This window comes from Panthera onca, chromosome A2, assembly GCF_046562875.1.
Source record: "Panthera onca isolate mPanOnc1 chromosome A2, mPanOnc1 haplotype 2, whole genome shotgun sequence".
NCBI lineage: Eukaryota > Metazoa > Chordata > Mammalia > Carnivora > Felidae > Panthera > Panthera onca.
The window spans coordinates 18,956,409-18,968,728 of NC_138340.1; the positions used below are offsets into that span (position 1 = coordinate 18,956,409).

At 56.2% G+C, this 12,320-nt stretch overlaps 1 protein-coding gene across 1 annotated transcript; it reads right to left on the minus strand.

Moving 5' to 3' along the window:
* Positions 1–291: 291 nt before the first annotated feature.
* Positions 292–12,174, minus strand: CAMKV (CaM kinase like vesicle associated). The gene is made up of 11 exons (XM_060631046.3): positions 11,970–12,174; positions 4,657–4,765; positions 4,415–4,546; positions 4,160–4,234; positions 3,808–3,946; positions 3,552–3,672; positions 3,320–3,395; positions 3,097–3,233; positions 2,858–2,936; positions 2,533–2,620; positions 292–2,234 (listed from the first exon to the last, which is right to left on the minus strand). Exons 2-11 carry the CDS (start codon positions 4,749–4,751, stop codon positions 1,653–1,655), a joined length of 1,524 nt encoding a protein of 507 aa, XP_060487029.1. The 5' UTR covers positions 4,752–4,765; positions 11,970–12,174; the 3' UTR covers positions 292–1,652.
* Between the last annotated feature and the right edge of the window lie 146 nt (positions 12,175–12,320).

Genomic DNA, 12,320 nt, shown 5'->3' on the forward strand with positions numbered 1-12,320 from the left:
GCTCTTGTTCAACAGGACTTGTTAGAACAGCAGCCCAGAGGTTATTCTTTGGCACAAGCCCAGGAAAGGACTCCCCATCCATAAGGATTTCTAGAGTCCGGAGGACCCGCCACAATCAAGGAACACACAGTGGTAAAGGATGATCTGCACTCTCAGCCCAAGCAATCCTCATGGCACTGAGCACAGACCAATACCTGTGAACCTGCTCCCAGCCTCTTCCCTCCCCATTGCCTTCCAGGGGCCCCTCCCCAGTAAGACAGAGGAAGCAACGGCAAGAGGATGGCCAGAGGCTTTGGCAGGGTGACATTTATTTGCCAGGTTCAGCAGGCACACAGTTAGCCTACCAACCTTCATACACCAGAGCAGACCCACAGGCATGCAGGGAGAAGGGCAGGACTGACACTGGAGTGCCGAGCAAAGGCCGGGACCAGTGTGGCTGCCTGCCCAAGCTGTGGTGGGGTCTGACAAAGGGCACCTGCCAGGAGCCTCGATCAGGAAACGGGGAAGCCTTATTCCACTTCCTCATCCCAGAAAAAGCAACTCAGCATGGCTCAGAGGCACCTGGGCCTCTGTTTCAGCCATGATAGAAGGGGAAGTGGGTCACAGACGTAGAGGGGGTTCCTCTCTATTTTGTTGTTGGATTAGGAAGGCAGAAATCTGCCCCTATGAAGGGCAACCCCCTAAATCAGACTATGGGACACTGCCATGCAGCAGGCCCCCTTCAATGGAGAGGACTGTAGACTGAACCTAAGGGACTCCATCAGAGAAGAGCCAGGGGATACCAGCCCTCCCTGTTTGGCTCAGGGTAAGGACCAAGCTAGGCTGGTGCATGACGAGCTGGGCCTGCACTCTGCCTTCCAGTTTTCACTGCCACATCCCAACTGCTCCTCCTTCCCCTTACAGGCTCATGAAGCTCAGGGCATAGGGCAACCCACTGCAGAACCCAGGAGGGCAGGAAATAGCATAAGGGTGTTGGTGAGAACTTTCCAGGGACAAAGATGGAAGCTTCTACCCCCCCCCCCCCCGCCACACTCATTCTCTTTCACTTCTGAGGACCCCTAAAGCTACCAAGCAGTGCCCCCAACCATGTGACCAGTCTTGTCTTAAAGCATACTGCCCTAGATTTTTGAATTCTCTATACAAGCCTGTGTCCATTCTTAGAGCAGCCCACATACCACAGGCACATACCTTCATGTGCAGGAGCCTAAGACCGCTGACAGGGCCTCGCTGGAGGACCAGCTCTCAGGGCAAGGCCACCCAAGATTAGGGCCTGGGAAAGGATGGGACCTGCAGGGCCTGCCTGGGGAAATTGTGAGGCAAAAAGGGAAGGGGAAGGGAGCAGGGACCTCCTGAGTATCCCTAGAGCAGCATCCCGCAAGGAACAGAAACTGGTGAAGCTAGCGAAAGACAGAAAAGCCACAAGGAATCCATGCAGGGGCTGGGGCCGGTCCTGCCTCTGGCCTGCCCACCACTCACGCACATACACACAGGAGATGAGACTGCTCTCCCGTGGCCCCCAGACATGCCCCACACTGGGAGGCAGGGGCAGGGGGAGCAAGGGCATCAGGCCAATGACTCTATGTACAGTGAGAAGCCCCTCATCCACTCTCCCACCCTCCTGCCCATCCCCTGCCCCACACCAGACTGCCCACTCAGCTGGTCTCCTCCCTCCGAGACTCCTGGGCATAGCCAGCAGCCTCTTCCCCTTTACTAGAGGGTGGAGCCTGGCCTGTTGTGCCCCCGGGGGCTGTGCTGTCCGGCTGGGCCAAAGCCGGCTCAGGGGTGGCAGCTGCCTTGGTAGCCGGTGTGACACTGCTTTGAGTGGTGGGCATGATGCTCTCTTCTGTGGCTGGTGTGGCTCTCCCATCAGTGGCTGGAGTAACACTCCTGTCGGTAGCTGGGGTGATGCTCCCATCGGTGGCTGGGGTGATGCTCCCATCGGTGGCTGGGGTGACACTGCCATCAGTGGCTGGGGTGACACTGCCATCTGTGGCTGGGGTGGCACTACGGTCTGCGGGGGCTGTATTATCACTCTTTGCGGCAAGAGCAGCATCACCCACTGTGGCTGAGGTGGCACTGCCCCCAAGGGCTGGGGCAGCTCCACTTGCAGCTGTGGCCCCACCTGCAGCCCCAGCGGTGGCAGTGTCTGTGGCTGGGGCAGACTGGGCTGTAGCTGTGCTGGACTGCTCTGGTGCCCGGAGCCGTTTCATGAGGGTGGTCACTCGGACAGCCTTCTGAAAGGAGGGCAGTGGAGAGAGGCTCAGAGTGGGGCTCACAGAAGCTGGATCCATTCCTTCGCAAAGGCCAAACACAGACCATTCCATGGTGTCCCTGGCTGCCTCTGACCACCCAAGGGCCAGGGACCCAGCTGTTCAACACACCCACTTAAGGTAGTGACAGTGGCTACAATCACACCTGATAGCTGAAGAAACGCCTGTGTGTGGCTGCAGGGATATGATATAGGCAAGAAACTGTGTGTGCCAGAAGGAGCACTTGGGATCAATCCAAGAAAGGGAGTCATCCAAGCCTTACCTTCCACTTAGCCCTGGCAAAGTTCTTTTCAATCTGGGCGCAGACACCATCCTTGATGTTCTTATCAGAAGCAGCATTGCCAGAAATCCTAGAAAGGGTACAGATGCATCTGGATCTGAGGGTGTATAGGCCTTCAGGGAGACTGCCCAGTCCTTTTCTCTTAAGATCCAGAAGTTACCAGGCAGGCCTCTGGGCTGGGCCTGAGCTCTGGGCACCCCCAACCCCTACTCAAAGCCTCAAAACCCCTGGGGGCTACTAGATGTGAGGAGGACAGAGGCCAAGGGAAATCTGGCCTCTCCTTCTGTCCTCCATGGGCCCTGCTCACCACTCATGGGAGATGGCCTCTTCTGCAGTGATGCGCTGGTCTTGCTCCACCTCCATCAGCCTTGTGACCAGGTCTTTGGCTGGGGACAAAGCCAAGGAGAGGTGAGGCATTGGCACCTCATCTCACTGTCTAGAGGTGATGAATAGGCTGGGAGGTAGGAGCAGAGTCCAGCAGAGAAGGCTGAGAGCAGGTCCCCCATACCAACCCTCCCGCTACCCACACACTGGGCACCTCCTCACCTGCCTGGGAAATGTCATCCCAGTATGGAGAGTCAAACTCGTAGTCGCCAGCTAGGATCTTGCGGAAGAGGTTCTTGTCATGGTTCTCATAGTCATCTTCCTCCACCTCCTCATAGAAAGGTGGGTTCCCTGAAAGCCTACATGGGGGCCAAAGGGCAGGGTCACTTAAGAAGGCCATGGACACAGAACCCCACCTGGCCTGGCTACAAGCCCATTCACTCACAGGATGTACATGATGACTCCAATGGCCCAGCAGTCCACGGGGCGTCCATACCGCTGCCGGCCTACCACCTCTGGGGCTGCAAACACAGTGTCCATCTGGTGGTCAATATCAGGCCTGGCCAAGCCTGGGACCGCTCATACCCACTTCCTGGGCTGGAGACTTCCTTCCCCCTACCCAGAGCCACTCCTTGAAGGCTGTCCCCCACCCTGTCCCTGCCCCACCCCCTGCTTGCCCAGGTACTCGGGAGTCCCACAGGGCTCCTTGATGAGGCCATTCTCTAGCTTAGCCAGGTGGAAGTCGCTGATGACAATCTTTGAGTTCTTCAACCGATTATAGTAAACCAGGTTCTCCAGCTGCTCCGGGCAGGAATGACATGTGGGTGGGCAGAGAAAGACTCCATGAGGACCTCAGAGGCTAGACCAAGACCCCAAGGTGCTGTCCACCTCAGCCCCAGGCCGGGTGCCAACAGACCTGGCTCCTGGCCTCACCTTGAGGTTCCTGTGCACGATCTTGAGTGAGTGCAGGTAGGCCACGGCCTCCAGGACCTGCCGCACCACATTGCTTGTATCTCGCTCCGAGTAGTAGCCCTGGTCCAGGATCCAGTCAAACACCTCCCTCCCCGTGGCCCTGAGGGACACCAGCCCCTGAGCCCACGTGGGCAGGATCGGGGGTGGGGCAGGAGTATTTGGGCAGGCTGCCTACACCAGGCAGCTAGCTGGGCAAGGCATGGGGACCCAACACCCCAAGGGGCCAGAAAGGGGGCTTTCCCTGGTTGCAGAGGGCAGAGCAGGTAAAGGCCCTGGGGACTGAGGAATCCGGGGACCCCAGACCCACACTCACAGCTCCAGGAAGATGAAGTACTCCTTGCGGGTCACAAACACATCCACCAGTTGCAGGATGTTGGGATGCTTCACCCTGGCAGCGGAGAGAGGGGCCAACAGTTAGGGCTGGGTAAACCCCTAAGAGAGGCTCTGGTTGCCACTGTGGGCCACAGCAAACTAACTGGCCAGAGCCTGGTACTGCTTGAGGTCACCTGCCCTTGAAACCATTCCCTGCTACCTCCTATGCCACCCCACCCCGAGGCCTCACACTCACATCTTGAGGATGCCTATTTCGTTCTTGGCCGCCTTCCGCACCTTGCGGCCGTCCCGCTTCTGGAACTTCTTGCAGGTGTGCAGCTTGCCCGTCGTCTTGTCCTTGGCCCGGAAGATCTCACAGAACTCCTCACTGTAGCCAGCAAGCACCCCACTCAGCCCTGGCCTCAATGTGGGCTGCCCTCTGCTCTCCTTTCCCAGGCCCTTGCCCACCCACCCTTGACCACAAGACCCCGCACTCACGTCTTGATGACCTGTCCCAAATCATATCTGTCAGTCACCTCCGACGGCTGGTTATAGTTCTTCTTATCGCCCAGAGTCACACACCCAAACGGCATTGCCAGTCTCTGAGCTGCAGACAGGATGGAGTCTGGCTCAGCTGTACCACAACATGGAGGCTTCTCCCCACAGTATGGAGGCTGGCTCTGGGAGACCCCAGCATGGCTCAGGACAAGGCAAGGGGCAGAGACTGCACTAGGAAGGGCTAGAGGGTGGTCAGCCTCCTACCCCTGCTTTTCTGGCCACAGCTCCTGCCACTCAGCTTGGCTGCCTGAACTACAACAGCCCCTACTTACGAAAAACATATTAAACCGACATATCAGGGAATCACTTTCTATTATGTACATTAAGAATTTTTTTTTACCAATTTCTTTAAATTTCAGCTATTGCACAGATGATGGGGAATATAACCACCCACCCAGCAGATAGCCATCTCTGAAAGTCTGAAGATACCAAGTGTTAGCAAAGACTTGAGCAGAAATGCATACATTTTTGCCACAGGACACTCATATTACACAGCAATGGAAATGAAGGAGCTATAGCTATAGCCAACCACATGGTGAATCTCACCAATAGTGTTGAGTGAAATAGACACAAAAGAATACATACAGCATAATCCTATTGATTCAGAGTTCAAAACAGGCAGAACTAACTTGTACTAAGGATACAAACATTCTGGTAAAACTGTTTTTATAAAGAGCTAGGAAATAAGTACCATAAGTCCTTCCACAAGAAAGAGAGTAGTTGCGATTGAGTCAGGACACGGGGAGATTCTGGAGAGCTGATTTCTGAACCTGAGTGGTGGTTTTCACAGGTGTTTGCTTTATAATAATTTGTAAAAATGTACATACAAGTTTGGGGCACATTTCTAGATTTTCGATATATTTCACAATTTTAAAATGTTGATAAAAATTATAGCTATCCGTGGGGGTGCCTGGGTGGCTCTTTCGGTTAAACACAGACTTCGGCTCAGGTCATGATCTTGTGGTTTGCAAGTTCGAGCCCCACATCAGGCTCTGTGCTGACAGCTTGGAGCCTGGAGCCTACTTCGGAATATGTGTCTCCCTCTCTCTCTGCCCCTCCCCTGCTCATGCTCTGTCTCTCTCTGTCTCTCAAAAATAAATAAATGTTAAAAAAAAATTAAAAAAAGAACACTGGGTAGCTATTACAAAGAATAAAGTACGGAAATGCACTGCTGTTGGACGGTTTCTGAAATATGTTAAGTAGAAAAGCAAGGGACAGAATGCTGGGTCAAGGGTGCTGCTATTTGGGTAAATTTTTTATTTAAAAACAATTTTTTAAACGTTTATTTGTTTTTTGAGAGAGAGAGCATGAGCATGAGTGAGGGAGGGGCAGAGAGAGAGAGAGAGAGAGGGAGAGGGAGAGAGAGAGAGAGACAGACAGAATCTGAAGCAGGCTCCAGGATCTGAGCTCTCAGCTCAGAACCCGACACAGGACTCAAACTCATAGACCATGAGATCATGGCCACAGCCAAAGTTGGACGCTTAACCAACTGAGCCACCCAGGCTCCCCTGGGTAAATTTCTTAAAGTTTATGTTCCAGTATACTCCAAACTCCATTCTGGAAAGACAGCTAAGAAAATCAGAGTGCTCTTTGGGGCAAAGAATTGTGTTTTAAAGGGGCAGATTTATATCTTGTATTATTTTCTGTTAGAATTTTTACTATGATTACCTTTATTGATTTAATAAATGTTGCATTCAGGCACAGTCCTTGGAGAGTTTCCTCAGAGAGACCCCATTTGGGTGGAAGTGAGGAAAGGCTTTGAGGGAGAAGCAGCAGCAGGGCTGAGCCTTAGAGGAGAAGGATTTGCCAGGAGGCGTGCAGGGGTAAACGGTCCAGAAAAGCTAAACAAGCCTGCCAGGGCCTCACTGCCAGGGCCCACAGGAGATCTGGGCAGTCAGGTCCAGGGAATAAGACCCTGGCCAGGGGTGGGTGTCACAAAGGTGACCACATGCAGCTGACTACAGTGGGCTCCAGGCACTCTGGCACCTGGGACGTGGCACCCATGGGTCTGCAACCTTGCCAACCCAATCCTCACTTGCGGTGGTGGGTGGACTGGCTCCAGCACCCAAAGGAAAATGCACTCGCAGCTCTTGCTACAGGTAAACTTCAGGAGGGGAGTTACTGACTGTCTGGACCTCCATAACACATGGTTAATGTGATACTGAGGCCATGGCAAAAGCTCTGCATGGAGGCTGCAAACGACCCTGCTGCAGCTGGCTGTGCATACCGTCCCTCCACGCCAATTAGCACTTGCTGTGCACCTAGATGCTCCCCTATCTGGACTCACTGCAACTACACGGTAGTAGAGAAGGAAAGAAGCCATCCCCAGAGGAAGCCGCTTGGGTCACAGGGACTCTGCCAGCCAGGGTCAAAGGCCAGGACCCACACAAGTCCCATGGCTAGCCCTGGCTTTTGCTTGATTCCTCCCAGGCAGAGGCCACTCCCTCCCCAGGGGTCACAGTCCTGGAAGTGTTCCCTCAAATTTGTCCTCAGCATTAGGAAACAAATTTCATCCTTCCCTCATATGGGTTATTTGGGCTCAGGAAACGCAAATGCATTTCACTGGTGTGATTTAAGCCAGGGCTTAAGCCATCTTGTGAGGCACTGCAGAGGCAAACAAGAGAAGCTTTGAAGATTGTCCCCGACTGTGTGTCTTTGCCACCATGGTCACAGCCCTGCTCCTGCGTCTGCCGGAGAGGAGCATGTGGCTGGAATCCCACACTCACAGCTGACAGCAGAGGCACAGCCACCCACCACTGCCGGCCACTCATCTCTGTGCCCTAACAATCTGGGGGAGGGGGCCTGCATCAGTCCCTCAATGGCTCTAACGCACTGTGATTCCCTTTCCGGGCTGGAATCCAAGAGCCATGTACTGGGCAGGAGGGTGGTACCTCAGCCTGCGGGCCCCCCAGGAGAGGTGGGAGGGACCTGTGTCCCAGCTCTGTTGCTTTGCTTACACCGTTCCCTGTGGCAGGAATGCCCTTCCCCCAAAGCTTCCCATCAGTATCCTATTTGTCACGGCAGAGTTATTTATAACGTAAAAAAAAATCAGCAACTACCTAAAATCCAACAACAGGTGACTAACCAGCTCAACTGTGTCCATTCAATGGCAGGAAGTGTGGACACTGACAAGGGTACTGCCCACCTTGGCCTCCCTGTGAAGCAGCCTCCACATGAGCTAGGTGTCAAGACCGGTGCTTAATCTCTTTCTTGGTTTGTTGTGATTTCTGACATTATAAGGTTGTTTGTGCAACCAATTGTCTAAAATGATTCTGATGTTCCAGGCTCAAAATGGCCCTTCTCTGAGATACTTTCCACAACCTCCACTTTCCCCACCCTATCAGCTCCTTGCTCTGCTACGTGGTGTGGGAGATTCTGTATAAGCCCATCCCTGATATTGGCCCAGATTTCAGCCATACATATTCTCTTGTGCTCGCAAGGATCCAGGGTTAGTCTTGTGGTCTCCTCCACCACAGAAATCCAGGCCTCTGCTCACAGTCACATCAGCCTGAATCTAGATCCTAAAACCTCATAAATGGGGCAGGGACAGATGGGCCTCTCTCCCTACCGTGGGTGCCCTGATCTCAGTCAGTTACTGCTTCCTTCACCAAACTGTACCCATTTGCCTCTACCCCCTTTCTAGCCCCAGGGCGAAGAAAGGAGAAAAGGGGTCCCCTCTACCCCCACCCTCTCCACCATCTGCTGCCCACTGCTGCTGCCTGGGAGGTTGCTGGTGTGCGCACCAAGCCCCTGGCACCTGCTTGCAACAAGGGAGGCCCTGGTCCTGAAGCTAGGGGAGCAGTCAAGGGACAACTTCAAGAATGGTGACAAGCCAGGCAGAAAGGGGTTTGCATTTCTCACCCCCCACGGCCCAGTCAGCCCAGACCCAATACCCAACAGTGGAGAACTATCCTCCCACTGACACAGGGGCAGAGCCCAGGTCAACACTGGGACATGGGAGGACACAGAAGCCCCATAACGGCCATTTCCCTAGAGATATGGCTCTTTCCATTTCCTGCAGAGAAACGGTGTGCACAGGGGGCTGTCCAAAGGGAGCTTAGGGGAAGCGCAGAGCCTGGCACTGCCAGTGCCCTCCAGCTGACTCTAAGGATGCCTGATGGCCAAGCACTCCCAGTTACTGCCTGCTCCTCAGGTCTGACCCCTGGGCTTGGGCAATCGAGCCTCAGGGAAACCTGAGGGAGACTCTGCCTGTTGGTGCCCTGGTAATAAAGGGTCCCATAGGGGCCCTGCTGCAGCCTTAAGCAAGTCTGGCTCCAGAGGTCCTGTGGTCCTGCATTGGAGTCTTGTTCCCTCCTCCACTGGGGTCAGCCTGGTTCAGGCCCCACCTTTCACAGCAATAAACAAGTTTCCCGCTGCCCTGGACCTCTCCCATGTGGAGTTCCAGAGCTTGCAGTAAATTCTGGGAGGCCAGGAGGGGCCCAAGAGGCCTCCCGCTACCTCCCAACAACTGTGGGCAACACCTCCCGATTTAGTGGCAGCTGTGAACACCAGCCTTCAGGTACCCCCTCCCCTCCCCTACTCTCCTCTCTCAGGGACTGGGGCTGCATTTCCTGCTGCAAAGGACATGCCTAGGCCCAAGCCTTGCCTGGCTCTCACAGCTGAGGTCTCACTAGAAGGACCAGGGGAAATGGAGACTTCACCCTCAGGGTCTGGTGTCAGAAGGCACAGCCAAGCTTCTAGCCCACTGTCCAGCTGCTTCAGGGACATGGGCAGGGGGCTGCTGTGGCTGGGCCTCAGGCTCCAGCTAAACCATGGTCCATAGTTCCTGCTGCTGACTCTCCCGTCTGACGGAGTAAGAACAGGGGGCCTCTCCAGCCTCAGCAGTGGGCATATAGTCCAGTGGTGCCTCCAGGAAGTTCAGCCTTGAACTTGGCATGGCAGGGCTAAGAACCAACTGGACCCTCCCAGGCACCTGGGGTCCCAGTCTTTGAACCCCTGAAGGAAAATCCACTGGCAGCCCTGCTGCCCTGTGGGTGGAGGAGGGAAATGCAGGGGAAGGCCCCAGAGTAAAGGATTGCTATGGTGATGGAAGTTTTGAAACAAAGGGAAGGGGAAGGGGAGAGGTGTTGGCCAACCCCTTTTCTAAGAATTCCTTGAGATTTTGGCCCAACTCCTTCCCCATGGGTTCTGGCACCTGGCCCCATCAAGGAAGGGGAGGAGGGGGAATTGAGAGACTTTAGAAAAGAGAGAGGGGGGCAGGGACAGTGAGGGACAATGGCAAAAAGTGATGGAAGGGTGACAATAAAAAGGACACAGGCACAATGACACAGGCAAGAAAGGTGGGTAGGGTTTCTGAAGGGGTCTATGGGCACCCAGCAGAGCCCTAAGGCCTCCACAGCCATATGCTCTGAACACCTGGGCCATGAGCTGCCCATGGTGCCTGGACCTTTGACATTGAACCCTCCTGTATCCCTCAGAAATGCACTGAACTTGGTGTGGGAAGCACAACCACGCCTGGGGGAAGAGGCCAGCTGTTGCAGTCCCCTCCCAACAATTCCATAGCCCCTCTCCCAATCATTAGGCAGCTTAGGTAAGGCAGGTCCATCAGGTGGAGGGTGCATGCCTGGGGAAGGGGGCTGGAATGAAGCTTAGAGACCTGGCTGCTTCCCTTTGTAGCCCCTTCTCTCAGCTGGCCCAGCCCAGCCTAGACTAGCCACGCCCCCTTTACCTGCCATCCTCCCCAGGCCTTGGGTCCCCAGGACCCCTCTTGCAGTTCAGCCTAATTCCCTGCTGCAGCCATCCCACTTTCCAACAGTGGATCCCGTCAGGGGGGCCAGAAACAGCACCCTAAACAACCCAGAAACAGGATAACAACTGCACAGCACCAACCCCCTGCCTCAATTTCCCTAGATGGAGATCATGAAGTCTGTGGCCTTCTTCCAGGGCAAGGAATGGTGGCCAGGACATGGGCTGGAGAGGAGGGCCAGCAGCACATATGGGGAAGGCAGCCTTTGGCACCTGGGGGTTCACATCAAATGCTGTGAAAGAAGGGCAGAGACCTCTGCCGCACCCTGAGCCCAGCCTGACACTGAGGGGAGGAGAGACACCAATTTCCCAGTGGAGAAAACTGCGGTCCATCAGGTGGCTAAAATTCAACTGAGGAGGTGTGGAGTGGGGGGAGGGGGAGAATCGGGTCTCTCTAGGTGGTCCTGGGGGGCTCAGAGTCTGGGCCTTGGAGGGGGGCAGCAGGACAGGGGCTGGACTGCTGCAGACTAAGCTTTTGGTGAAGGATAGAGGGCCCTGCTCCCCAGAAGGGAACCTGGTGGAGCAGGCTCTGTCTACGGGGTGCGGACAAAAGCAGTTTGGCACAGCTATGGGGGGCTGGGAGAGCCTAGGGTCTCTGACAGAGACTACAAGCTGGGTAAGGCAGAAATTCATTTGTTCATTGTCCACTGCCCCCCCCCACACACACACCAGCCAGGGACCCTGCTCCCCAACGTGGCGCCACCCTGACCCCCTTCCCCAGCGCTGCTGACTCGCCCCCGCTGGCACAGCAACACACATGCGGGAGGCACACGTGTGAGCACCAAGCCCCGCACCTCCCAGCAGAAACATGTGCGTCCCCTACCCCCACCGCGCAGCGCTGGGTCGGTGCCCTGAACCCCCAACTGGCCCCCACGTTAAGGCTTGGAAGCTGAATCTTGGCTAGGGGGCTGCGGGCCCCCAGGGGCTTGGGGCCTCCTCCCCCACCTCGCGGCAGCCCCGCCCAGCCCCCTTCAGGTTGTCGCCTATAAAGAACTCTCCGTTGTCATGGAAATTAGTGACTGCCTAGCTGGAGGAAGGGGACCCGGGGGCAGTTGGGAGGGGTTGAAGGCGGCTCTGGGAGTCAGGAGGGTCGGCTTAGCCCTCGGCCCCTACCCCCAAGGGGCACCACGAACCTTGGAGGGTTAAGATTTTCACAATTAGGAGCCCAGCAAGACGGGGGGGGGGGGGGGGGGGGGGCGAGAGGGGCGGAGGGGGGTCGGGGGGAGAAAGATTCGCCTGACTTGAGTCTCAGAGGCTTCCCCTGGGACCCCCGAGCCGTGAGAGGTGACGGGGAACTTTAAGCCCAACCCCGCTCTCCGACCCCCGGATCTCCAGAACCCTCGTGCTCTGCCCCCACTGAGACCCCAAGCCCTCGCGGAGCCCCCGCGCACTGAGCGACCCGAATCTTGAGTCAGAGACCCAATCCCCCAAGACCCCCACAACGTGCGTTCAGGGGGCGCCCCCCCACCTCGCGGCCCGCCCCGCACCTGCAGCGCCGGTCGGTCACACGGAGGAAGCGATCTCGGGTTCAGTGGGGCGCCGAGGGTTCCGGGGGCGGCGGGCAGAATCCGCTCCGGGCACGCGGGGCAGACGCGGCGCCAGCTGCAGCCGCTTGGGCTCGCAAACCTCCAGCATCTCCCGCCGCTCGCCTGCACCGGATTCGCACCCCGGGCCGGGGGCGGGCTGGGGGCGGGGCCTCCCTCAACCGGCTCCGCCCGGGCCCTTGAGGAGCTTGAGGCCAGAAACCCACTCGAAGGGGGGCGGACGACCAGCGGTAAAGAGTTGTTGAGCACTAGCCAGCCTGGCGCCGGCCTGGCTCTCAAAGACTCCCTTAGGCC